The sequence below is a fragment of the Balaenoptera borealis genome, assembly GCF_965194805.1.
Source record: "Balaenoptera borealis genome assembly, chromosome: 11".
In the NCBI taxonomy this organism is placed as follows: domain Eukaryota; kingdom Metazoa; phylum Chordata; class Mammalia; order Artiodactyla; family Balaenopteridae; genus Balaenoptera; species Balaenoptera borealis.
This window is the reverse complement of record NC_138868.1, coordinates 10,541,677-10,568,232: the sequence shown is the minus strand read 5'-3', so window position 1 is coordinate 10,568,232 and position 26,556 is coordinate 10,541,677. Positions and strand designations below refer to the sequence as shown.

At 46.8% G+C, this 26,556-nt stretch overlaps 1 protein-coding gene across 3 annotated transcripts in view; it reads left to right on the top strand.

Annotated features, from left to right (window-relative positions):
- Positions 1-7,496: 7,496 nt before the first annotated feature.
- The window catches only part of CD6 (CD6 molecule), a 48,043-nt gene continuing 28,983 nt past the window's right edge, over positions 7,497-26,556 (top strand). For all 3 annotated transcript variants that reach the window (XR_014231658.1, XM_082342711.1, XM_082342710.1), the window contains exon 1: positions 7,497-8,518. Coding sequence is in view for 2 of the 3 variants with exons in the window: in XM_082342711.1 (XP_082198837.1) it covers positions 8,458-8,518 (61 nt within the window). In the remaining variant the exon portion in view is untranslated. The remainder of the gene's footprint in view (positions 8,519-26,556) is intronic.

The window sequence follows — 26,556 nt, the reverse complement described above, 5'->3', positions numbered from 1 at the left end:
TCAGTTTAATTTCTAATATGGTCAATGTGGACAGATATAATCCACATAAACAAAAGTTCTTTGGCGTGCTTGATAGTTTTTAAGAATATCAAGAGATCTTGAGACCAAAAGAGGTTGAGAGCTGCTGCCCTATTTGTGCTGAACGATGGCAGATAAACCACACAAAGATTTAGGTGGATGCCAAATTGAGAAAGATTTGGGGGATCCAAAGGTCTGGGGTGCGCTGGGGCATTGCCTCTAGGGTAAAGAACAAGCTTTGCACCTTACATACCCTACCACTAAGAACAGCACAGTACACGGTGGACCTCTTTGGATTTTGGAACATATATCACCTTTGGGGATTCTGTTCTGACTACTTCTCACGTGACTTGGGGAGCTGCTCATTCTGAGTGGGGCTCAGAGCAAGAGAATGTTCTTGTAGCAGGTCCAGGCAGTGGTGCAAGCCATTGTGCCATTCTGTCCCTAAGACCCATACAGTTTAATCATGCCAGAGACACCAAGGTGGCTAAGGATGCTGTGTGAAGTCTCTGGAAGGCTCTAATGGAGGACAATTTGCAGCAAAAACCTTTAGGGTCCTGGAGCAAAGTCATGACTCCTGCCACAGAGAACCACTTGTCATTTGAAAACCATCTCCTGGTATGTTACCGGGCCCTGGTAGAGATTGTGCCTGATGACGGGTCGCCGATGACCAGGCAACCTGAGGGCCCGTCATGATCTGGGTATTATCATACACACCAGGTTGTAAGATCTAGGGAGAGGGTAGCAGTGATTCACTGTACAACAGCTTCAGGCCCAAAGAGGCCCAGAAGGTGCAAGTTAGTTACATGAACAGAAGGTCCCCACCTCTGTTGTCTCCATGTTTCTCTTTTAACTCATACCTCTGGCCTCAAGGGAGCTGCCCTTGTTGGAGGCAAACCTCAGGCCTGGTTCACAAATGGGACAGCACAATGGTTGTTACTAACTTGAAATGGACAGAAGCTGCCTTAAAACCTCACTTAGAGGTGGTCCTAAAGGATAACGATGAAGGGAAATGCTCCCAGCAGGCAGAGATGTGAGAGTACAGTTGGTCATCCACTGCCCATGGAAGGAAAAGTGGCCGGAGGTGTGGATATACATGGACTCTTGGGCAGCAACCTGGAAGGAGCATGACTGCAAAATCGGAGATAAAGATATTGGGGTAGATGAATAGGGACGGGTCTGTGGGAGTGAGCACAAAGCATGCAGTTCTTGATGTCTTATGTTAATGCCCAGCAGAGAAGGTGTACACAGGGAGACCTCCAACAAGCAAGGGGGCATGATGTCTTTTCCTGCAGGTGTTTCCAGCGTCTCTCCTTTGGCCACACCGGTGCTGCTGCAGTGGGTGACAGGAATGGAGGCCACATGTGGGGTGGACATTTCTGAGGACCATCTCATAAGTCTGAGATGGAACACTAGTTGCACATAGTGTGACCAACTCAGTGGTGCATCCTTTTACTGACTTTCCTTCTTTTCCTATTTCACTGCTTCTTGTTCCTGTCTCTGCTCCCTGGGATCACATTCCCAAATAACCTACCTGCAAGCAAAGGCTCTATCTGGGGGGTGGGGGCAGGCTAAGATATTACCCTATTTAAAATTATAACCCTTTCCTGGCACTCCTAACCTCCCTTGCTCAGCTCTGTGTCTTTTCTCCATATAATTCACTTATTTATTATGTCTACTGTTTATTATGAGACTCTCCCACTAAAATGTGAGTTTTATAAGAACAGGAACATCTGTTTGTTTTGTTCAGAGTTGTGTGTCCCCAGCACCTAGAACACAGGATAAAGTTGTTTGAATGAATGGCTAAGTGATTAGCGCTAATGGCATGTATATTAAGGGGCTGAATATTTAGACTGTGGTAGAGAACTCTGGACCTCAGGAAAGACATGGGTTGGCTCTGGCTGGTTTGAAGATTGTGGTCAGGACTCAGGAGTCTCAGGACTTGAGACTAAGCAGTAGGCTTGACTTGGGCTGGGGGCAGGGCTGGTCCAAAGTTCAGAGTCCCACAGAGCCAGAGCCTTTCCTGGCAGAGGTGCTATGTTTCAGCCCAAGTCTTTATTGTTGTCTAGTGACAACTCCCCCCACCACCACCCCCAGCAAGGCTGAATTGCCTGTGGTTAGAGGCAGGGTCTTGGGTCAGACAGACCTGAGTTCAGAGCCCAGCCCTACTACTCTTAGCTGTGGGAACTTGAGCAAACTACCTCTCTAACTTCAGTTTTCTTGTCTGCAACGATGTGTTAAGGTTGGTGCCTATTTAGTTGGGTTGTTGTGAGACTTGAGGGGGGGATCCTATGTCAAGTGTTTAGTACAGTTAGGAAGTGCTCACTAAGTATCAATTGGCATTAAACTTTCCCCTATGTCACATGGCGGGGGGTGCAGCCCTAGGGCCTCCCTTCCTTCTGGTCAGAATCAGATTTCCCTCAATAATGTTGCTTGTTCTTCTCTGCTGGGCCAAGGTCAGGAGAGAGATTCAGTATGGATGAAAAATGCTTGGTTGTCCACATGATGAAGAAAGATAAGGTGTTCTTGCAAATTGGGTTTAAAAAGACCTGGCTCCAAGAGTTCTAAAAATGAGCACATGATTTTGGGCACCCAGCTGGGCGCATCTGCCAGCTTCCTGTTCAGAGTTTTGTGTCCACGAAACATAGGCTACTTCAGGTGAATCATATGCGTTCCCAGTGATGCTTCCACCATGTGGTCCTCCCTCGTCTTACCCTGTATCCTCTGCCAGGATCATCCTTCCTGCCACCCTACACCTGTCTCTACCTGCTGAACCTACCCATCCTACTGTTTGTCCTGCCTTTCTTATTTCATTTCTTTTCCTCTCCTTTCTTGGTTTTATAGAAGGCTTTCCCCACTAATTGTTCCACATTTAACACGCACATTTAATTTAACCAAGTTAAAAGCTACTCAAAAATTTGTGTTCCTGCAAGTAATAGACCTTTTTTTTAAAACTCTGATCACTCCTTACCAATTCCTTTGTTATTGTTTCCTCGTTCTTTGTTTTTATCTTGTTTATTTTCCTAACCCAACAAATTAGACATTCTTACAATTTTATACCACTGATGCTTATTTAATTTATCTCCATGTTCACATATTCCTTTGGTCACTATTCCTACTTGAATCTTATACTTTCCTTCTGGGATTATTTTCCTTGTCCTTGAAGAACATCTTTTAGAATTTCCTTATGTGAGGGTCTGTTGTAAATGTTTTGAACTTTTATCTGAAAATGTATCTGAAACATATTCAAGCTTAACAGTTATTTTCTCTTTGCACGTTGAGATGTTATTCCACTGTCCTCTGGCTTCAATTATTGATATTAAGAAGTTAGCTGTCTGACATGCACCCCAATGTTCATTGCAGCACTATTTACAATAGCCAGGTCATGGAAGCAATCTAAATGCCCATCAACAGACGAATGGTTAAAGAAGTTGTGGTACATATATACAATGGAATATTACTCAGCCATAAAAAGGAACGAAATTGAGTCATTTGCTGAGACGTGGATAGATCTAGAGACTGTCATACAGAGTGAAGTAAGTCAGAAAGAGAAAAACAAATATTGTATATTAATGCATCTATGTGGAACCTAGAAAAATGGTACAGATGAGCCGGTTTGCAGGGTAGAAGTTGAGACACAGATGTAGAGAACAGACATATGGACACCAAGGGGGGAAAACTGCAGTGGGGTGGGGATGGTGGTGTGCTGAATTGGGCGATTGGGATTGACATGTATACACTGATGTGTATAAAATTGATGACTAATAAGAACATGCAGTATAAAAAAAACAACTAATACTAAACTTTCATTGGGTTATTTGTCTGGAAATATGTTAATATAAATGTTTCAGACATTACATGAAATTTCTAAAAATCTTATATGTTCTGGTATAATGTTATAAGTCATAATTCTAGTTATTACTTTAAAATGTATATCTCAGAAATAACTAAATTTCCTTGTCAATTGCATTATTATGAACTTTCATCAAATCTTTAACTGTGGTCATTTTTAAGTCTTTTGTCATTTACAGACAGTTCTGGGTGTACTCTGATGCTTTTGCAAATATGTTCCTATAAAAGGTTTTCATCTTCAAGGAATTCATGGAAAAGACTCTGACAAGTACAGGTTTCTGGTAACTGACTGTACTGCTGAACTGAATGAATAAGCATTTTCAGAACTCTAATGAAAAACTGATGAACTCATAAAAGTGCTAACAAAAGATCAAGATAAAAAAAAAGTTAATTACATGGGACTGAGTGAACTGATGAGGATGATTATAATTTTTGTGACTTTCTGTTTGAATTAAAAAAAAAATCCCACAAGGACTCAGAGGCAAAGAATATACAAATCAATTTTCACTGCAAAGTAAAGGAGCTGTTACAGTGGAGGATTACTGGACTGAATGTCAATATTATGACATAGCATGAGTGTGTTTCGTGTTTGGTAATTGCAATCATTGTTGCTTTTGTTGTGGTCATCCATTTACAATGCTTGGTGTCAGTCTATTTATCTCCTGTAAAAATTAAATACAGTGTGTGTGTGTGGAAAAAAAAAAAAAGAAGTTAGGTGTCTGTCTACTTTATAGTTCTTCTTCTCTCCAGTGATTAGCAGTTTTGCTACTGTAGGTGTTGGGTGTAGATTTCTTTTTACTTATCACACATGGATTGGGGGAGCTTCCAGGATATGATGAATTTGCCTTTCATCAATTCTGGAAATTTTGGGGTGTAGATTTCTTTTTACTTATCACGCATGGATTGGGGGAGCTTCCAGGATCTGAAGATTTTGTATTTCATCAATTCTGGAAATTTTCCATTTAGACCTATTCAAGTCCTTGTTCCATCTTCTATATCTCTTAAGCTCTGTTTTCCATTTTCTATCACTTTGTTTCTCTGTGTTGCATTTTCCATAAGTTCCTCAGATATATTTCCAGCCCATGAGTTTTCTCTGTAGCTATGTTATTCTGCTGTTTAATCTGTCCATTGGATTGCTAGTTTGTTTTGAAGATTATATTCATCATTTATAGAAGTACTATCTTATTGTTTTTCAAAATTTCCTAGTCATTTAAAATAGTCTCATTCCTCTTTTCAGGATCAAGTACAAGGTTGAAATGTTCCTTCTTTCAGGTTTCATGCAGCATGGTCTGGGGAGGAACCGGGCACCGAGTGGGGCTGAGGAGGTGACCCAAACCAGCAGGTCAGCCTAGCCCTGGGTCCAGCCTCAGCCTGAGCTCCACCTTGGTCCTCAGCATTCCACATATTTCTTCTCCTCCTCCCCAGTTCCATTGGGAAAGTCCAAACCTCCAGATCTACTTCTCCCTCCAAGACCATCGATTGACCTGGCTGGCGAACCTGAGTGTAAATCAACAACAGTCCAGGGGCCTGGTGGTAAGGCAGAGTCCATGTGTGTCTGAAGTGCTTAGCAATAAAGCAGAGGTGGTGAGTTTTAAAAATTAATGATAATAAAAAAATAAAATAATCTCATTCTATATATATACCACTGATAACTAACTTTTATTTCTTTAAGCATATGAAATATCCTTATTTTATATTATGTACACCATAATTCCAATATCCAAAGTTTTTGAAGGTTTGAGTCTATTATTTTTTGCTATGTGTAATTCTCACTTAAAATGACTTGTTGTGACGGTTAATTTTATGTGTCAACTTGACTGGGCCATATGCCCAGATATTTGGTTAAACATTATTCTGGGTGTGTCTGTGAGGGTGTTTCTGAATGAGATTCACATTTGAATTGGTAGGCTGAGTGAAGCAGATTGCCCTCCCCAATGTGCGTGGGCCTCATTCAGTCCATTGAAGGTCTGAATGGAACAAAAGGACTGAGTAGAAGAGAGTTGTCTCTCTCTGCCTGTCTTTGAGCTGGCATACTGATCTTATCCTGCCTTTGGACATGGGCTCAGACTGTAACTTACACCATCAGCTCTGTTGGTTCTTAGGTCTTTAGACTTAGACTAGAAATACATCACCAGCACTCCTGAGTCTCCAGCTTGCCAACTGAGACCTTGGGACTTCTTAGCCTCCATAATCATGTGAGCCACTTCTTATAATAAATCATATATATATATATATATATATATATATCCTACTAGTTCTATTTCTGTAGAGAATCCTGACTCATACACTTGTGTCTTGCATTTTATGATTTTTTTTTTTTTTTGGCATATGAACTCATGTTCCTGTGAAACTTTCTGTGGGGATTCTTTGAGGCCTAAGTTTAAGGTGAGTTACTCCAGAGAGGATTTTCCTATTTGATTCTGCCGAGTACCTAGGGAACAACTATCTACTCTTTAAATTCTCCCATTGTTTTTGTTTTTTGTTTGTTTGTTTGTTGTGTTGTTGCCACACACGTGCTGTGAATTCCACCTCCAGGCCCATTTGGGGTCAGGCTGGTGGTTAGGAGAATTCAGGGGTGACGTTCCTTTTTCTTTCACTCAGTGTCAAGGCTGAGCTTAGCAAGTTCTGCATCAGCTCCCTTCCAGAGGTTTTCCTCTCCTAGGTCATCCACTGTGGGTGTTGTTGTAGTTCATCATTTTGCTTTAAGTGGGAGCTACTGATTCTGTTTTTCACTTTGCTCAAGCTCTAGGTTTTGACCCATTAAACTGAAGTTCTTGGCCACCTGGGATCAGCAGGTACCACAGAGCAACCTCTGCTTCTGCCCTCAGTGATCTCTTTGGATGTTTGCTTTTTGTTGTTTCTGGCCTCTGATAATTATCCTTAATTTCTTGCCACCTCTGCTAGGCATTTCTAAAGATGCTTTAAAATATTTTTATCCAGCTCTTTTTTTTTTCTTTTTTTTTAGTGGTTGTTTCAGGAGAACTTTCCAGCACTTGCTATCTCCTGTATTGCCAGAAACGGAAGTCTAGCTGTCTTTCCTGCGCGATCAAACATGTGTCTCTCAGGATGCTGCTTATCAGCAGGAAACCACCCACTGTGTCCATCCTACCCTGGCCTGCGGTTGGTCACCTGTGTTTGTGAACTACCTGCTCTTTGAGGGCGGCGCTGTGGTTTCCTCTCTTCCTCCTGAAGAGGTCTCTCCAAGGGTCGGTTGAATGGAGTTGAGAATGGAAGCGGGAGGTATCCATCTGCTGTCTGTGCTACCAGAACCGTCCACAAGAGGGCAGCCTCAGCTGGTGCCAGAACTCCATCCACCCCGCAGGGAGGGGCAGGGGGGGCCCAGTTCCCTGTGGCTCCAAAAACCTGTAACTTCAGATAGCCCCTCTCCATTCCACGGGGCGGGGAGATGAAGACAAGCAAGGATGAGGGAAGGGTCAAGCCAGGCCGGGTGAATCTGAGATGGGGTCATGGTGGGGAAGGGTCAGGACAGAACCAGCCTCCTCTGGACTCAAGTTCTTCAAGGGTTCTGTTTGGATGACCAAATTAAGTGATCTGTTCCTTCGTTCACTCAACAGCATTTGTTCGGCATCAACTGCAGGCCCCACGGGGAGCGCAGTGGTGAATCAAACACCCTTGGTCCCTGCCTCTTTCCCAGTGTCCACTGCAGCCCAACTGGACAGCCCAGCGTTTCCCCAACAGCCCTGGGCGGCCTGCCTCTGCCCTTGCAAAGCCCCCGCCCCTTTGCTCCTGCTGCTACTTCTGGCCCAGCGGCGTCTGCCCGTCACCGCCTGTTGAAATCCTGCTTATCCTCCTGGGCCCGGCTCCCGTGCCTGCTTCCACAGAGCAATGAACCCCCAACCCAGGACCCAGCGGAGCGGGGACTGGAGGCTTTTGCGCCATCGCCGGGGCTGCTTCCAGCCTGCAGAGGAGGTGGGGAAAACCATCTCTCAGACCCCTCCTGATGTACCATTCTCTGAGGGGAGGTGGAGGTGCTCCCTCTTGAAAGTGCAAGGCCACGCCCTCCTTCTTCCCAGCCATCTTTGCACCTGAGAACAAGGTAAAGCTTGGGATTCAATCCCATGAGAGCCAGATCCCACGGACTAGGACAGAAATGGGTCACTCATTCACTCTTCTAATATGTACTGATGGAGCGTTCTACTTACTATGTACCAGGTCTCCAGAAATGAGGCATGCCCCCTCTGCTTCCCTCTTCCTTAGGAGACCCTTGAGGCCCGTGTGTGTGTGTGTGTGTGTGTGTGTGTGTGTGTGTGTGTGTGTCTCACTCTGCGACTCTTGGGGTTCAGCCAGGCTTGGGGGGCTCACAGTCGAGGCAGCTGGGCTCTCCTCGCCTATATTACCAGCCTTGCTTCCTGGAGACCGAAACCACAAGTAGAGCACAGAGGCGTGAGAGACACTCACAGGCTGGGTTTGGCCGCATGCGTGCAAAGGGGTGCTGTCTCCTGCACAGAGAGATACACAAACGGGAGCAGCTAAGGGCAGAGCAGCTGCGAGGGGCACTCGGTAGCCTGCCCACCTTCTGGCCCTAGGATGGTGCTTCCCACTGGCGGGCACGCATAGCGGTCGGAGATGACACCAGACGTAATGCTCTTCTTCGTGGTTGCTGGATTGCTGACGGCAGCTCTCTCAGGTAGCCCTCTCCCCACCTCCTGCAGCTCCTGCAGGAGAGCCTGGGAACTGCCCTCCTGGCCCCTTTTCTGCTTGTTTTCTCACGCTCACCTGTCTGGAGCCTTTTAGCCAAGACTATACTCTGGTACCAGGATGGTCCCAGCTGTGTCAACAGCATTAGGGGCGCAGAGAGGGTACAGGGACCCCCGTGAGGGGCTGAGGCTGTGCCTGGGCAGTGCTAAGAGGACCCCTGAGGGTCAGATAATGCGGGTAGCATGTGGGGTGTCTCATCAATGGGGTCCCAGGCTCGGAGGAGGGAGACATCTCCCACCCACAAGCTCAGGAACCCCTGCATCCTTATTTCTTGCCAACTCTCAGGAAGGAACCGTTTGCCTTCCAGAGAACTAGGACCACTGATGATCGTATTTTCAACCCCAGGGCTGAGGGCCTGGGTTCACCAAGCTTGTACCGCTCGCAGCAGAGCCGTCCTGAAACAGAATTCGGGAAGCTAAGCAGATCTGGGGACAGCTGGCCGCTGGTTGCTCCCCTGGGGGTAGTTTAGGGCACAAATGAACAGAAAGGCTCTTGAGGCTCACATCCTCCCTGATCCTGAGCCCCACCTGGGTGCCAAAACACCCTCGCAACCTGGGCCAGGCATCGGGTGGCAGGAAGTTTCAGGCGCTGGGCTGTGCTCATCGGATGCTTGTTGGCCCCTGTGGGGTGCAGGGTCCAAGGTGGCAGGAGCTGAGCAGGAGACCCTGCTGCTCTGGGCCCTCACACTAGGGGATAAGGAGATGGGTATGGAAACAGAATTCTGGGCCTGGGAGTCTGGGTCCACCTGGCAGTAGATATGCTAAGTGCTTTCAGTGTGGTGTTAGGGAGACCCAGGAAGCCCCATCAGGAAGGCTGGAGCATTCGGGGAGCCGTGGGGGGCTCTTCTCCCTGCCTCTGTCTATCTAGAGGCACGTGCTCCCAGCCTCCTGACCTCACACTGGTTCAAGGAAAGCCGTTTAGCTCTGGGATCAGGAATAGGTGCTCCTTCGGCCCCGTATATGGGCCCCGGAAGAGAGGCTTTGCCTGTCTCACTCTGCCAGGAGCGCCTGGAGCTCGGCCACTTTCTGCCCCCGAGCTGAACAGACAGATGGTCCGAGAGTGGGGCCCTTGCTCTGCATCTCCATCCTCTGTTCTCCACGAGCCGCTGGCCTCGGCTCAGAATTAAGTCTGGGTCTGAGAGGTCTGCGGACCGGCCCCTGGGCCCCGGGATCTGGCCTTGAACAGTGCCTGAAGGGAGGTGGGAACCTGGGCTGGGCAGAGCCCAGGAAGGTGAAGCGGAGGGTCCCTTGGGGCCCAGTTCCTTACACATCACCTTGTCTCTGCCCGGCCCACTCCACTCTCAGGATAGTTATTTACTTACTTCGTGTTTTCCAAACTGTACTTATAGTCAGTTGACTCACTTGTTACTAATACAAGTTCAGTTTTGAAAGGAAACTTTACGTGACAATTACAAATGGAAAACTGACATCATTTGCCACAAATAAGAGGTAAAGTTAAGCATAAAAATAAATGGCGGTGAAAACCAATTCCTCTGATGTGTTAGTAAAAAGTTAAAAGAACGTAAGGGCCCTTGAGCCTGAAGCCTTTGCCAGCCCTCTTTGTTAGAGGGAAGATGAGGGCGTGATAAAGACATCCTGCCTCCAAATTGTTATTTTCTTCTTGACTTTTCAGGGGGTCTGAAAGCCCTTTGGGTGGGAATAGTTTCCTCGCTATGCGATTTAATGGCATTAAGTGCCGCTCCCTTCAGCCCTGCTAAGGGTGCACAGTGGTATAGGTCCTAGTGCTGGGAAATATGTCCTGGCAGGAGGGGCACTCTGGGCAGAAGGGAACTTGAGAAAAGAAAAGGAAAGAAAGAGAAACAACGGGGAAGAGGGAGGAAGGAAAGGGAGCTGGGAGAATGAGGTCCATAAGCGAGTTCCAGGGCACCACCCCGAGGGCTGCATGTGGCCTGGGTGGGTCACCAGGCTGTGCCCTCAGACCACAGGCACATGGAGTCTGGCCCTCCTGGGTCCTGGTGGACCCGGCCTCCCCTTTCCTACTTCCCTTTGCAGTCCCACCTCCAGGCTCCATCCTGGGCCTCACACAGCTGTTTCTCTGGCCAGGCTGGCCTGGATTCTGGGCCGGCCTCTCGGCAGGCCTTGGTTTGTGCTGATGAATGACCAGGGCAGGGACCAGGGCCTAGAGAGCCATGCTTCCCAATTCTCTGCTGGTGCTCCCTGGAGGCCTGGGTCCAGGACCTGTTTGTCCACTTATCCTCCAGTTCTGCCTCAGTTTCCAGATCAGCCAAGTGGGGATGGAGAGGTGGAGAGAATGAACTAGAAGCCCCTGACCGGGGAGGTTGGGGGGAAGGGGAGTCAGGAGACCAGCCGATTGCTGCCACCCTGCCTTTAATTCACCTTGCGACGGTGCTTCTCGGCTCTGGACCTCAGTTTGGGTGGAATGGGGCTCTTTGGGCAGATGATCCTTAAGAGCTTGGTCAGATCTGACACTCTGCATCAGATGCAGGAACGAAAAACCCGGCCATTCCCACCAGGGCCGAGCCGAGGTCGGTGACTCGAATTCCATCCGGACCGTGGTTGGCAAGGTCCTCAAGGGCTGCTGTTGTGCACTTGAAAAGGCTATTTGTGGTTTTACTTTAAAAAAATAGTTTCTTAAATTAACACATTTTAAAAAATCTATTTTTCCTTACCTTGTAAATTCAATACATAGATCTCATTTTTTTTGCAAGTCCAGTAGTTTTTAACAATGGCTCTCAAGGGGTCTTTGCTTAATATTTCAGCAAGTCAGGTTGAACAGAGTAAGTCTCCTTAAAGAATAAATACTACTGACAAATGTAGCTGATTGAATTCCCTTAGATCTGTGATGTCTAATCTAGCTGCTATTAGAATGTTCCATTTGGAATGTGGTTGTCTGAACGGAGATGTGTTAGGAATATAAAATACACAGCAGAGTTTAAAGACGTGTTCGAAAAAAGAATTGTAAAATATCTCGTTAATAACTTTTATATGATTACATTGAAATGATAATATTTTGGATATGTTGGGTTAAATAAGTTTTACTGTTACAATTAAGTTTACCTATTCCTTTTTCCTTCTTAAAAATGTGCCTCCTAGAAAATTTAAAATGACTTATGGAGCTCACCTTACATTTATACTGGCTAGCACCACCTTAGATACTCTACACTACATTTATAAATTTAATGAATTTGATTTTCTTATAAATGCTTCAAATACCTCTAAGAAATACAACCTTCCCAAGGATTTAAAAGAATGCTTATAGATCTAAAAAACTAACTTATTAAGAAAGTGAATATTAAGTTCTCTTAAGTAGTCTAATCAAGTTTACAGATTTCAACTGAAGTCAGTTACTCAGTCACAAACATGAGTAACTCTACAGCCAAAAGTTCTTAAACATTAAAATACAGGATTTTATACACCAACATACAGAACTTGACCCAACTTAAACTTAACAGAAAGGTACAGATACTACGGGTTTTTGTTTATTTCACACCTCTATTTTTTAAATTCTAATCTTCCTGGGCTGAAAAATCACTTACCAAGGAGAAAAGAATCGTACCATTGCACGTAACTTGGCTTATCCCGAGCAGGTTGGAATTTCCATCTCAGTGGACTGAGATGAGGACAGCTTTTTTGTTGTTTTGCCAAAATATAAGATATGATTCTCTTGTGCTGCTGATGGATAGCCCATGGCCTCTGATTGGGCTGGTTGCTCGACCCACGATCCAGGTTTCAAAAACCTAATTCTGTCTCCCCCCAGCCCAGGGAGTTTGACCACTTGATTGGATTAAATTAAACAAATGTTTACTATTCTATTTTTTCCCCCCATGTTCTTCCTGCCTGGCAAGACTCCAAGTCATAGATCTATAAATAACATATGACAGACATCTGCATATTTCTCCTAGCTTAGTCTGGCTCTCTGGTCATATGACTGGTGGGGAGAGTTAGCATGGCCGTGACCATGGTGGTAATGTGGAACAAGGCAGCTCCTAGGGCGTTGGGTCTGGCATATTTAGCCAAACATAGATGATTCCAGAGAGATCTAGAATGAGTGAGAAACGCTGCCCACAGCCTCCTTCGTTCAGTTCGCATTTACTGAGGCCTGCTCCGAGCCAGCCTCACTTCTCACAGGAATGCTCGAAAATTAAATTTGGGCCCCCAGCTGTCGGATTCTGAGGCTGAAGCATCAGCTGTCCCCCTGGGACAGGGAGGAGTAAGCAGGTGGCTCCAGCTGAGGCTTTGGGACAGGGCCCTGTAGGAAAAGACCCCCCCCCCCAGGCATGGGGCCCACCCTCCCCCTGCCTGGACCACAACTAAATCCCATGCCAGATGCTCAGCCCTGCACTGAACAGACGTTGGTGGGGCTGGAATGCCCGGGTCGCTTGCCTGTCCCAGTCTCAGTGTCTTCCAGACCACCCATCCCACCCTCAGCCCTGGCCTCCCATCGGCCAGGTCAGGGCGAGGGGCGTCAGAGCAGCATTTCCTGGGGGCCCTCATTCCTTCCCTTCCCGGTGACTACTAAAGCTGCCATCCTTCCTGACAATTTGCTTAATACCCTTAATGGATGTTTTAAAGTATAAAGACGTTTATTTTTAGAAAAAACTTTATATTGCTGCCTTCAAGATAAAGCCATTGTACATCACCTAATGGTAACAACGGTGAAAATAAACATCGTGGAAACAATGTTCTTCATTTCTGGCCAGACATGTGGTATTTAATATCCTGTCAGTGACCACCTAAATGTGAGCTTATAAATGTTACACAGCCAGGACAAAGATCTCTTATATGTAAATGCAGGATTTAGCGGTTAACATGATGCCATTTGCACAATAAACTCATTTACCCACGTGACAACCCCATGGTGTTAGGTGAGGAAACCGGGGTTTAACAAGGCTGAGGCCTGTCCCAAGCCTGGAGCTAAGATGTGCCAACACTTGAGCTGAGGTGTCCTGACGGGAAAAAGTGGCCTGGCCTGTCTCCTGGCTGTCTGCCCCCGGGGTTCCCTCTGAGGACGAGGCATCTCCCCAAGGTGTTGTACCCTCCCGGGTTTGCAGCCTCAACATTGCATCCAGGGACAGCCCCGAGGGGCCTCTGGGGTCCTGGGACCCCCTGGAAGACTTCTCAGGATCGGATGGGAGCAAAAGGGCTGCCTCTTTCAGCAAAGCCCAGCCTTCATGGGTTTGCTGTACACTTACCCTGCCCACCCAGGCCAGGAATGAACGAAGTGAAGCTGAAGAGACACAGTGAGCCAAAGGAAAGCTTGCCTGGCAGGGGGTTCCATCTACCCACAATTTATTTAACACCTGCTATGTGCCAGGCCCTGGGCTGGCACTGAGATATGAAGGTTTGACCTTGAACATGTTAAATGTTGAGGAGGGTGGCAAAACATACAAGGGTCGTTCTGGGATAGACGTGACAACAGGTGCAATCCGATGACAGCCATAACCACCATCCATTTCAGGGGACTTACATTCTCCAAGCACCAGCCATGCTTATCCTGTGCTACATTGACACTGGGGCACTCGTGCCCATTTTATAGGTGGGGAAATGGAGGCTCAGAAAGTTCTGTATTTTGCCCCAGTCTGGTGGCCGATGCTGAGTTTAAATCCATGTCTGTAGATCTCCCAAACCCATGTTCTCCATCACTGGGCTGCGCTATTTCTGGGAGCCAGGAGTCAGAACAGGGAAGAGCTTGAGCTTCCCGGAGAGGGGGACATCACTGTCCCAGAGGGGCTGGACACGGGGGACAAGAAGGCTTTTGCATACAAAAGAAAGATGGCAAAAACATCCTAGGCACGAAGGCATTTTTTTCAATGGGTGCACGCAAAGGCTGGTGAGATAGTCGTGTTGTGCCACTATCAACTTCCTGGTTTTGGTAATTTACTGTAGTTACAGAATAGGCCGCCGTCAGGGAAAGCTGGAAGATGAGTGCATGGGACTTCTCTGTGCTATTCTGGCAACTTCTTGTGAGTCTATCATTTCAAAATAAAAAGTTAAAGGGGAAAAAAAAGGCATTTCAGGCAAAAGGGCCCATTTGAGCAGAATCTGGAGAGCATGGTCTAAGGCCTATTGGGTAGGTAGGGCCCCAATTCCCAGAGGAGCTGGGCTCCAGGCTCTTTTTCTGCTGACTCATCCAGACTGCTGTGTCATGAGGATGCAGTGAGCATGCCAGGCACAGAGACCGGCACAGAGAAGGCCCACACAAACCGTGCATTTACATTTACATTCGCCAGGCCAACAGGTGTAAATTCATATACCTGTCTTCTCCTCAGCACAGCCCTGTGAAGTATGAGTTATTGCCCCCATTTTACAGATTAAGCAACTGAGGCTCAGAGAGGTGAAGTGACTTTTCCTGGATGGCACAGTTAATAGACTGTTAAAAGATAAACTGAGGCATATTAAAATTTTTAAACTGAGCAAAAATCGATTCGAATCGGCGGCATACGATCTAGCAGATAGAAAGGACAGGTATAAAAGGGGACTTTTACAGGCAGAAGGGAGTAGGAACGAGAAAGTTATACTAGGCAAAAAAGCAGATTGGTTATTACAAAGTTACTTTTTCTTTTGTCGTTTATCGTTTTTTTAATTTTACTTTTTTAAATTGAAGTATAGATTTACAATCTTGTATTAGTTTCAGGTGTACAGCAGAGTGATTTAGTTATACATACATATATATCTATTTTTTTTCACATTCTTTTCCCTTATAGGTTATTACAAAATATTGAGTATAGTTCCCTGTGCTGTCCTTGTTGGTTATCTCAAAGTTACTTTCTTTTAGGGGATGGCAGGGTCTAGCAGGCAGATGACCTAACTAGTGCTGGTCAGGTGATTCCTGATTGACTGGTTTAAGATTCCATTTCTGGGAGAGCTGAAACCATAATTAAGTCTCGGCTTGGTGATGTGGGGCTTTAGCATAAACAACTCCACTTGGGGCCTGTTGTCTTGTTTTTTTCTTTTTTAAAAAAAAAATTTTTTTTTTAATAGTAATCTTTTATTTATTTATTTATTTATTTTTATTTTTGGCCGTGTTGGGTCTTCGTTTCTGTGCGAGGGCTTTCTCTAGTTGTGGCAAGTGGGGGCCACTCTTCATCGCGGTGCGCGGGCCTCTCACTATTGCGACCTCTCTTGTTGCCGAGCACAGGCTCCAGACGCGCAGGCTCAGTAGCTGTGGCTCACGGGCCCCGTTGCTCCGCGGCATGTGGGATCTTCCCAGACCAGGGCTCGAACCCGTGTCCCCTGCATTAGCAGGCAGATTCTCAACCACTGCGCCACCAGGGAAGCCCTGTTGTCTTGTTTTTAACAAGACTCACAGCTAACTAATAGGCGCCAGATCTTTAACTTGACTTTATAACTCCAAATCCACGATATTTCCCAGCCCTGGAAGATGGGCGGGGTTTGGGACTCCAGACACCTCAAGATTTTTATAGGAAAGGTCCCCCATTCTCTGGGGGGTTTTCACCACAGCTACCAACAGCTGGGCTGTCATGGAACTTGGGTGCAAAAACCCTTGAAGGAACTTGTGTGTCAGAAGCCACTTCCTGGCCAAGCTTCCACTCAGCCTCAGTTTCCCCAGCCATAAAGTGGGGTCAGTGGCAACCTCCAGAGCCCAGGGCTGGGACGAGGCTCCATGAGACAATGGCTGTGAAGTACTTGGGGAAACACGGGGATTCCTGGGCGCCAAAGAGCCCCATGGCCACAGCTACTGTTGGGGCTGGGGCCAGGGCAAGAGCTCGTGGAGAGAGCGGAGGGAAGCCCGGGTTTCCGCCCACCATTTTGTAGACTCCTGTGGCCCAGCTGCCTCTGCCTGAAAGTGGCAGCTGAGACAGCCTCCAAGAGGCTGGGCAAGGGGGCAGGGCTGAGGGGCTGAGAGGGAGGCCGCGGAGCCCTTGGGAGATGCTGGATTAGGGTACCATAATGGGAAAGTGACCCCCTTCCTTTCCCCTGCAAGGGGGTTGCCCCCGGATCTCCACTGAGTGTTAGGAGATGGCAGGGCACATTAGAAGTTCTAGCCTGTAAGTTTCCAGGACACCCCCGACCACTCCACCATGACCCTGAGCTGGGCTGGGCTTTTCGGGTAGGGCCAGATTAGCCCAGCGAGTCTGCACCCGGGGCTGGGGGCCAGGGCTGTGCGGGGACACAGGCTGTGTGAGTGAGGGGGCTCCTCAGAGCTGAGAGTTTCCCGAGGCATCCTGGCGATCCCATCTGTGTGCCCCACTTCCAGTTTGGAAGTCACCTACTGAGCCCTGAGCCAGGGAGAACACAGAGGCGAAATCACTGTGTCGTCAGCCGTGTGCAAAGCCAAGCATGGCTCTGTCCATCTTGCAGAAGCACAAAGTGATGCTTGGAAAGCTGGAGCCACACAGCGAGTTGCCGACAGAACTGGGACCAGAGTCACTTTCTGGGCACCGACCAACCCATCCCCGCCAGCTGCCTCTTCCTAAATGGGGCTTGGGGAAAGATTTTCTCTACACTTCAATAAAATTTTTGCTAGGATGTTCATCTCTTCCAGAAGGGGTGCCTGGGAGCTGGGCTGGGGCGGGGGCAGAGGTGGAGAAGCATGTCCCAGACAGGGAGGACATCTACTCGCCATTCTGCTCAGCGAGACCACCTTCCTCTCTTTCCTTCAGCTAAACTAAGTAAACACACTTGCCAAATGAATCAAGCTCCTTGGAGAGATGTGCTGCACTCTCCAGATGGGGTTCTAGAAATACCGCAGCAGTATCTGAGCTGAAAGACTCCATCCCCAGAGGGCTGCCAGTCATTGACATCTACCCATTTGTCAGAGGAAGAAACTGAGGTGCAAAATGGGGAGTGAGGCACCCAAGGTCAGGAGCAAGGGTGAGAAGGGTCTGCAGGCTCTGCCTGGGGCCCCTTCCCCACATTACCCAGAGGGTGTGGCGCTGGCCTGTGCCCACAGATGCGTCCTCAGCTCCCCCCACCTCGATGTGGAGACGGCAGGGGAGGGCTGCGGTCCGACGTGGGTCTGAGGTGAACACAGCTGACCCTGGGCTCTGAGATGTCAGCTTTGTGAGGCGAGGAGCTGGCTTCCTGCAGCCACTTTGCCTCCACCATCTCAACGGCTCCCCGACTGTTTTGTTTAGTTTTATTAAAAAAAATTTTATTTCAGCACAATTTTAGACTTACTGAGAAGTTGCAAAAATATACAAAGATTTTCCATATGCTCGTTACTCAGATTCCGGACTAGTAATATTTTTTATCATTTTCTCTATTTTTCTGTCTATTACATTTTTCTTGAACCATTTGAGAGTAGGTTGTAGACGTAACTTCCCTTTCTCCTAAATACTTCAACATGTCTTAAAAAAAAAAAAAAAAGGTCACTCGCTTATGTAACCACCGTCCACATATCAAAATCAGGTGATTAACATTGCTACAAAAATAATCTGTAGAACTTTTTTCAGATTTTGCCAATTGCTCCAAAACAATTTGCCTTAGAGGCAAAAGAAAATTCCATTGAATGTGTTGCATTTCATTCTCCTTATTTTCCTTTAATCTAGAACAATTACTCAGATGTTTTTCTTTCAAGATATTGATCACTTTGAAGAGTACAGGCCAGTTATTCTGTAAAATGTTCCTCAACGGGGCTTGTCTGATGATTCCTCGTGATTAGTAGTGTCTTTTCTGGCAGGAGTTTCAGAGAAGTGAAGTTGTGTCCTTCTCAGACATGGTATCAGCTTGTCCCATTACCTATGGTCTAACTCTGGTTGCTTGGCTAAGGTGATGTCTGCTAGGTAAAGTCACTCTTCTCCTTTGTAATAAATATGTCTCTTGTTGGCAGATTCTTTGAGAATTCGCAAATTTTTTGGTTCCCTTCAAACCTTTACCCACCTGTAATATTATGGCTGATTCTGGCCTGAATCAGTTATTATCATGATAGTTTCTTTTTTCGTTTGTTTTGTTTTTTTTTTTTGCTTACTTATTTATTTTTGGCTGTGTTGGGTCTTCGTTTCTGTGCGAGGGCTTTCTCTAGTTGCGGCGAGCGGGGGCCACTCTTCATCGCGGTGCGCGGGCCTCTCACTATCGTGGCCTCTCTTGTTGCGGAGCACAGGCTCCAGACGCGCAGGCTCAGAAGTTGTGGCTCACGGGCCCAGTTGCTCCGTGGCATGTGGGATCTTCCCAGACCAGGGCTCGAACCCGTGTCCCCTGCATTAGCAGGCAGATTCTCAACCACTGCGCCACCAGGGAAGCCCATCATGATAGTTTCTTGATGGTGATGTTGTAACGCCATCATTCTCTTACAGATACAGTGGCCGACTCAGCTTTCTCTGCTGGCTCAGTGAGTGGGAACCAGTTGGCTCAGTGTCTTGAAGGCTGGTGCTGATGGGGCCAAGTGTGAGCTCTCAGGCTGAGCCTCCGACGGCCGCTATCTTGCCTTGCCTCCTTGTGGAGCCTGGCGGGGCTCCTCCCTGCTCCCCGGCCCGTCCTCCCTCCACCTTCACAGCTTCCTGCCATTCATTTGTGGAGCTCCTATTACGTGTTGGGCACTGTTTTTAGCCACTGAGGATGTGAGACAAAGTCCCAGACTTCAAGGAGCTCATATTCTAGCGGAGAAAACAGACAAATGAATAAACGTTTAAAAAATAGTATCGTTTCAAAGCAGAAATAGAGACACAGACGTAGAAAACAAATGTATGGATACCAAGGGGGAAAGCGGGGAGGAATGGGAGGAATTGGGAGATTGGGATTGACACCTATACACTATTGATACTATGTATAAAACAGATAACTAATGAGAACCTACTGTATAGCACAGGGAACTCTACTTAACGCACTCTGGTGACCTAAATGGGAAGGAAATCCAAAAAAGGAGGGAAATATGTATATGCATAGCTGATTCATTTTGCCATACAGTAGGAACTAACACAACATTGTAAAGCAACTATACTCCAATAAAAATTAATTTTAAAAAATGACTACCAAAAAAAAAATAGTATCATTTCAGAGAGGAATATGTGCAACAAAGGAAATAGAGCAAAGGAAGGAAGACAGAGAGATTGGAATGGGGATCCAGGTAAGGCCTCTGACGACATATGAGCAGAGATCTGATTGATGGGATGAGCTGGGCGTGCCAAGATCAGGGAGCAGGACATTCCAGGCAGAGGGCATGGCAGGTGCAAAGGCCCTGAAGCAGGAGTGAGGTTCACATGCTGGAGGAGATTACAGAGGGAAGGGGAGAGTGGAGGAGATGGAGATGGAGATGGAGAGGTTGACACATGTCAGGGAAAACAGATCACGTACGGGCTTGGAATTAATCCAAAGGAAATGGGAAATCATCAGAGAGTTTTAAGTATAAAGGGATGTGATTTGATTTGCCCTTATGTGTATACAATTATTTAACAAATATTATTTATAATCAACTTCGTATGTAAGCCTAAGTAAGTTTATTTAAACCTAGATATCTTCTAGGTTTCATATATCTCAGACCAATGTTGCTTCAATAAATTGAATATATCTGTATAAACAGATAAGACACTCAGAACAACTGTGTCCTTCACTAGCCTGCCAGCCAAACCCGAGTCAGCTCTCCCTTTGTTAAAGACTTGTAATCCCCAGGACTGAAGAATTGGAAAAGGAGTCATCTGCTTACTGTGTGATTCAATACTATTTAATCTTGGATCTTAAATTGGTCTGGTGTGGGATATACTGCGTTAACTGGTGGAAGGACCAGTTGGGGGGGGCTGTGTTGTGAGGGAGGGAAGCAAAGTCTTCTTGGCAACCTCACATCAGGGGCTGTCGGAGGAGGGCAAAGGGGACAAGGACTCGCCCAAGGTCATAACAATGGCTGGTCTCAATTCTACCATCTCTCCTTGTCACTCCCACCTGGTTCCAGCTGAGAATTCAGACACAATGTAAACATTAGTCATCCTTATTGTAAAAATGTTATAACAGCCACATTAAAAGAGATCTCACCGAGCACGCACTCACAGTGAGGACTTTCGTTCCTGAGGGAAGGAGTGTGTAAGTCTCTGTAGCGTCGTGGGCGTTTAGTCGCATCAGCGCGGAGGTGGGTGTGCTGAAGGGCACTGTGTTGGTTGTGATGAATATTTGTCAGAATGGCTGTGAGAACGTGGATTCTGGGGTCTCGGAGACCAGCATGGGATCCCAGGCCGCACCACCTTCTCTGTGACTTTGGGCAAGTTTCCAAACCTCTCTGAGGGGAAATGGGTATGACCGGAATGTCAGCTCCCCAATTCTCGCTCTCTAGATAGACTCTAAAGCCCTCCCTGAAGATCTTTAGAGACCATTTTTCATCACCCGCATCTGTGGGAGCTGGCTCAGTTCCAGCCACGTCCATGTAGCCGTGAAACTGAGTCCCACAAAGCACTTGTGGATTTTTTGACTCTGGCGATCTGGAAGTGAAGGAGGGCACATCCATCCATCCTGCGGGTTCCCCTCCTCTTCTCTTCCAAGACTCCCTAGAAGCAGCTGGGGGTTCTTGCCAGCTCTTGCCTCCTAGAGGTGACCTTTGTTGCAGGTACGCGTGTGACTTAGTTTCCTAGGGCTGCAAAGGACTACAAATGGGTGCATGAACAACAGAAATGTATTGTCTCACAATTCTGGAGGCTGAAAATTCAAGATCAAGGTGTCAGCAGGGTGGGTTCCTTCTGAGGCTGTGAGGGAGAATCTGTTCCACACCCCTCTCCTAGCTTCTGGTGGTTTGCTGACAATCTTCGGCATTTCTTGGCTTCTAGAAACAAATCCCCATCTCTGCCCTCCCATGTGCATACGTCTGCCTCCAAATTTCCCCTTTTTATGAGGACACCAGTCATACTGGATTAGGGCCCACCCTAGTGACCTTATTTTAACTCTGTGAAGACCCGATCTCCAAACAAGGTTGCATTCTGAGGTACTGGGAGGTATGGACTCCAACATATCTGTTTTGCTGGGACACAATTCAGCCCATAGCAGTGCGTGCATGCGTGCGTGTGTATGTGTGTGTGTGTGTGTGTGCATGCGCGCGCACGTGACTCAGGAGTGGAATTTCTGGGTCACGACTATGGAAATGCTTTCTAGAGTGGTTGTGACAGCTTTGCTCCACCGCCCCCCCCCCCAGCAACGTACAGAGTCCCTACTGATCCCCATCCTCACCAACACTCCATATTACCACCCTTCTTAATTGTCGACAATCTAGTGCCTGTGAAACAGTCTCTCCCTGCGGCCTGACGTTGCTTTCCTCTGTGGCTGTGTGGCTGGGTGTTTTTCATATGTTCAAGGGTCCTGTGTGTTTCTTCTTCTGTGAAGGGCCTCCTCCTGCCTTTTGCCCATTATTCTATTGCTTGCATTTTCCTCATTGGTTAATGGAAGAAGATTCTTTTCTGAGGAGGGTTTCCACTGGGGAAGGTGAGGAAAGAAGAAGATAAAGGGGGAAGTTAGGTCATCATTTCTGGCCTTAAATTTCGAGAACTCATCCACACAGCTGCTCCTTCAAGGGAAAGACAGGAAACCATTTCAGGCCCTGAGTCTCTTTCTGAAATCTCTGGGGTCAGGTTCAAATCAGAATCTAGAATGTTAGGATTTTAGAGAGGTGACATGTATATATTATGTAATGTCTCAGCAGGGGCCTGAGCAGCCCCTGTAACCAAACACCTTAACATTTCTGCAACAAAATATATGATTTTTCACACCACGTAGAATAAATAAAGACCATGGACAAGCCGGCATCATTTCAGGTCAGGAAGGCCACCCACAGAGTTATGAAAAACCCAGGGATATCTGGGGCTTCAGAATTGCATTAAAGATTGTGCAAGCGTGTTGCCAAATAGCTATTGAGAGTCAGGCCCCATGACGATCATTTTCTCTTTTAATCTCCCAGTAGCCCCAGGAGGTGGCTATGAACATCACTGCTTACGTGGACAAAGGTCACTGATGATACTAGAGTTTAGGAAAAAGAGTGCATATATGTATATGTAAAACTGATGCACTTTGCTGTACACCTGAAACTAACACAACATTGTAAATCAACTATATGCCAATAAAATGTTTTTAAAAAAGAAAAGAAATCCAGATCCTGGTATTAAGAGGAAGAGATGGGATTCGAACTCACATCTGTCTGACTCCAAAGCCCACCTGCTTCCAACTCTGCCGAGCTGCCCCCAACCCTATGGAAGTGGCTTCTTGACTTCTCTGCTCCCCAGGACTCTGGAGTTTAGAAGCAGAGTCCCCAGCCAGAGGAGTGGATTGGGAGGGCGGGGTGCGGCGGGGAGTGAGTAGGTGGGAGGTCTGTTGGCTGAGCCAGACCCTCACCCCAAAGCAGTGGGTGCTGGTTGCCAGAGCTAGAATGCCCACCTCAAACCTCTGCAAAGCTTCCCAAGGGTCCATCATACTTTGGCATTGACCAAACATTCAGCTGGCTCTCTCCTTACCCCAGTTTGAAGGCCTCTTTAGACACCGGAGGGGGAGACGCTGACCAGAGATCTTACCCGTTGCTGGGGTTCAGGGACTGAGAAAGCAACGATGTCTTCCCAGCATTTAAGTCAGAGCTCGAGCACCTTTGCAAGGAAGGATAGGGAAGCCCTGTGGTGTCAGGCCACTGGTGGGGAGAAAGGGTGGCATGGAGAGTGGTAGGTCACTGCCCCACATGATCTCTCCTCTGAGCCCGCTCACCCCCTGGAAAGGTATAAGTTAGATCTCCCAGGTTGTTTGGCAAAGGCTTGGATATTTCCTGCTCTCCATCATGTTCTCATCCTTGAGAACTCCTACTCATCCTCTAAGGCCCCTCCCAATTGTCAGAATGATTCCCTCTCACCTCTACCCTTCCCAGGGCACTTTATTCTGACCCCTGGGATAGCACTTCTACCTGATCATAATCATCTCTGAGTATATCTTCGTCCTCTACCATGGCTTGGGGCCTGGCACAGAGCCTGGCCAAGAATGAGGAACAAATGAAGGAAGGAAGGAAGGAAGGAATGGCACCTCCCTGACTAAGGGCTAAGATAGGCAGAAACATGAAAGATTTTGAGCCACTTCAGAAGTGTCCTAGACGTGACTTATGGAGGGGAGTGTGGGGTGACCATATCGCCAGAGAGCTAAGAAGTGGGCTTGAATTTAGAGAAACCGGAAGTTGAATTCTGGTTCCACATCTTAGTAACTGTGGCCTTGGGCAAGTCGCTCAAGTTTCTTACCTGGAAAACTGAGACTTCAGTGGGCCCAATGGAGAGTCATAGGAGAGTGCATGCTGTATGTAAAGCAGGGACACACACCTGCTACCTCCTCCCAGGGAAACCAAATTTACTTCCTGAACTTGAACTCATGGGCCTGGTTGGCCTTGTGGCCGTTGGCTGCTGCCGGCCTTCAGCTGCTAATGATACAAGGTGGCCGTGGAGATTCAGGCTGAACATCCCCCGTGCCTCCCCAGCTTCCCCTTTGAACCTGGATTTGGGCCTGGATTTGTTTAGAGAGAGGAGGTGGGTGGTGAGAGGGGAGGGGCCCCTTGGAGCTACTGGGCACAGCTGCTGAGCCAGGGTTGGTCCCTACACACTAGGAGACATTCTGGTCCCATCCTGAAGTCCCACCTGCTTGGGAAGGGCTGTGTTTCCTTCCTAGGAGGAATGATGATGACTTCCAACAGCTGCTAGATGCCTGACGTTAAGGGGGCCCTTCTCTTAAGGGGGCTTTCGGCCACCTCAGGAAGTTGTCAGTATCACCCCTGAGAGCTGGGGGGATTTTCACCCCTTGCCCACACTCAAGCTTCATTCACCCAGAAACTGCTGCTCCAGCAGCTCTCGGAGACTTCAAACCAGAGTCACTCCTGAGAGCCGGTGGGTGGGGACGGGCCCCCTGGAAAATCCTGCGTGGCCCAGCAGAATTTCAGCTTCCACTGAAACCCAGAAACCCAGCCCTGCCCTTCGCACAGAGGCCAAACTCTGGGGGATTTTATTCTTGAATTTCACATACTTGAGTTTCTAGTTTAACACAGCAGGCCCTGTCCTGCCTCCGGGCCTTTGCATGTGCTGTACCCCCTACCCAAAATGCCCCTCTGCCTTCTCTCACTTGTGGAAGCTGCCTGACACAGTGGAAAGAGTGTATCTGGGGAACATGCTTGGATTTGAATTCTGGCTCTTTCACCACCAAGCTCTGTGACATTGGAGTAGTAACAATTTCTCTGAGCCTCTTGGTCAGTTAAATGGGTTTCATAATAGCACTTCCTCACAGGGTCATCATGATGCTTCTGAATGACGTCTATAAAGCTCTCTGTTCAATAAATATGGATCTGCTCCCTCTGCCCCAATGAAATGTTCCTTGACCCCAAGCCCTGGCCCAAAGGTCACCCCTCTTGCAGTAACTTCCTGAACAGGTGTAATCAAGGCAGCCCAGGAAACCCTTTGTCTGGGTTCAAATCCTGCTTTGCCTTTATTTATTTATTTATTGGCTGTATCCGGTCATCGTTGCGGCACGTGGGATCTTTCGTTGCGGCGCGTGGGCTTCTCTCTAGTTGTGGCGCAAGGGCTTCTCTCTAGATGTGGCGAGTGGGCTCCAGAGCACGTGGGCTCTGTAGTTGTGGCACTTGGGGTCTCTAGTTGTGAAGCGCAAGCTTCGTTGCCCCGTGGCGTATGGGATCTTAGTTCTCCGACCAGGGATCGAACCCGCGTCCCCTGCATTGCAAGACTGATTCTCTACCACTGAACCACCAGGGAAGTTCCCCTGTTTTGCCTCTTGTGAGCCTTGTTGTTCTGGAAAGTTCCTCCACACCTCTTGGACCCTAAGTTTCCCCATTTGTAAAGTGGGGATAATAATACCTTCCTCTGAGCATCATGATGGAGATGAAAGAATTTAAAACTATTAAAAACCCATGTAAGCATACAAGACTCATTGGCAGGGGGCATTGATATGATTCAAGCAATTTACAAAGGCTTTTTCACATATGTTGTCATTTAAAAAAACTGTTGTTTTCATTTTCAACACTAAAATTATATATAATGTAAATAGTACAGAATTTAGTAACTAAGGAAAACAAAGAAAGAAATTTACCTGTAACTGTAACTGTTGTTACCACCCTGTTATAGAATCTTCCAGACGTTTTGTTAGAGAGAAATATTGAAAAACACACAGAAGTACAGAGAGTGTTTCAACAACTCCTAGGCATCCCCACCACCCAGATTTAAGAAATGTTTACATTTTCGCATATTTGCTCAGATCTATTTTAATAAGGAAGAAAACCATACAGATGCTGCTGAAATATTTCCTTATCCCTCCCTCCCCAGAGCACTCACGCTCCAAAGTGTGGTGTGTGTACCCTTCTTTTCCATGTTTTTATACTTTTATTACCTAAAAATGTATCAATACCCAACAGATAGTACATGTGCCATATTTTCTATAAATGGTATCATATTGGATGTATTGTTCTGCAGCTTACTTTTCTTACTCAATATATGTTTCAAAGATCCATCCAAGTGGATAGATATAGATCTAGTTCATTCTTTTAACAAAGTAATTCAGTCTGTAAATATAACATAGTATCATTAATTATTTCCTACTGATGAACTGTTAGATTACTTCCAATTTTCTTTGATTGCATACACTGCTGCAGTGACAATGCCTGTATATGTCTGCATGTGTACTTGCCAGCAAATATTTTTCTAAGCTATATATAGAAAAGTAGTGTTCTGGAGTCAAGATATCATCATCCTCAACTTTATGAGGTCTCTTTGGCCATTTTTCTATGCATTGTATTTACAAGAATATGATCATCCTGTGTATCTTGTTTATAATCTTTTACTGCCTATTCCTCATATGCACACACATCTATCACATATATACATTTGTGCTTGTTGATTCTGCAGGATCTTCTTCGCTACTTACTGGGGCCAGGTATTGGATTTTTGTGTGATCTTGTTTCAGTCCTGTGAGGTTTTTTTATTTTTATTTTATTTTTTTTATTTTCCTGTGAGGTTTTTAAAGGACTTGTGAACTCTTAGTCACTTTTTTTTTTTAAATTAATTAATTAATTTATTTATTTTTGGCTGTGTTGGGT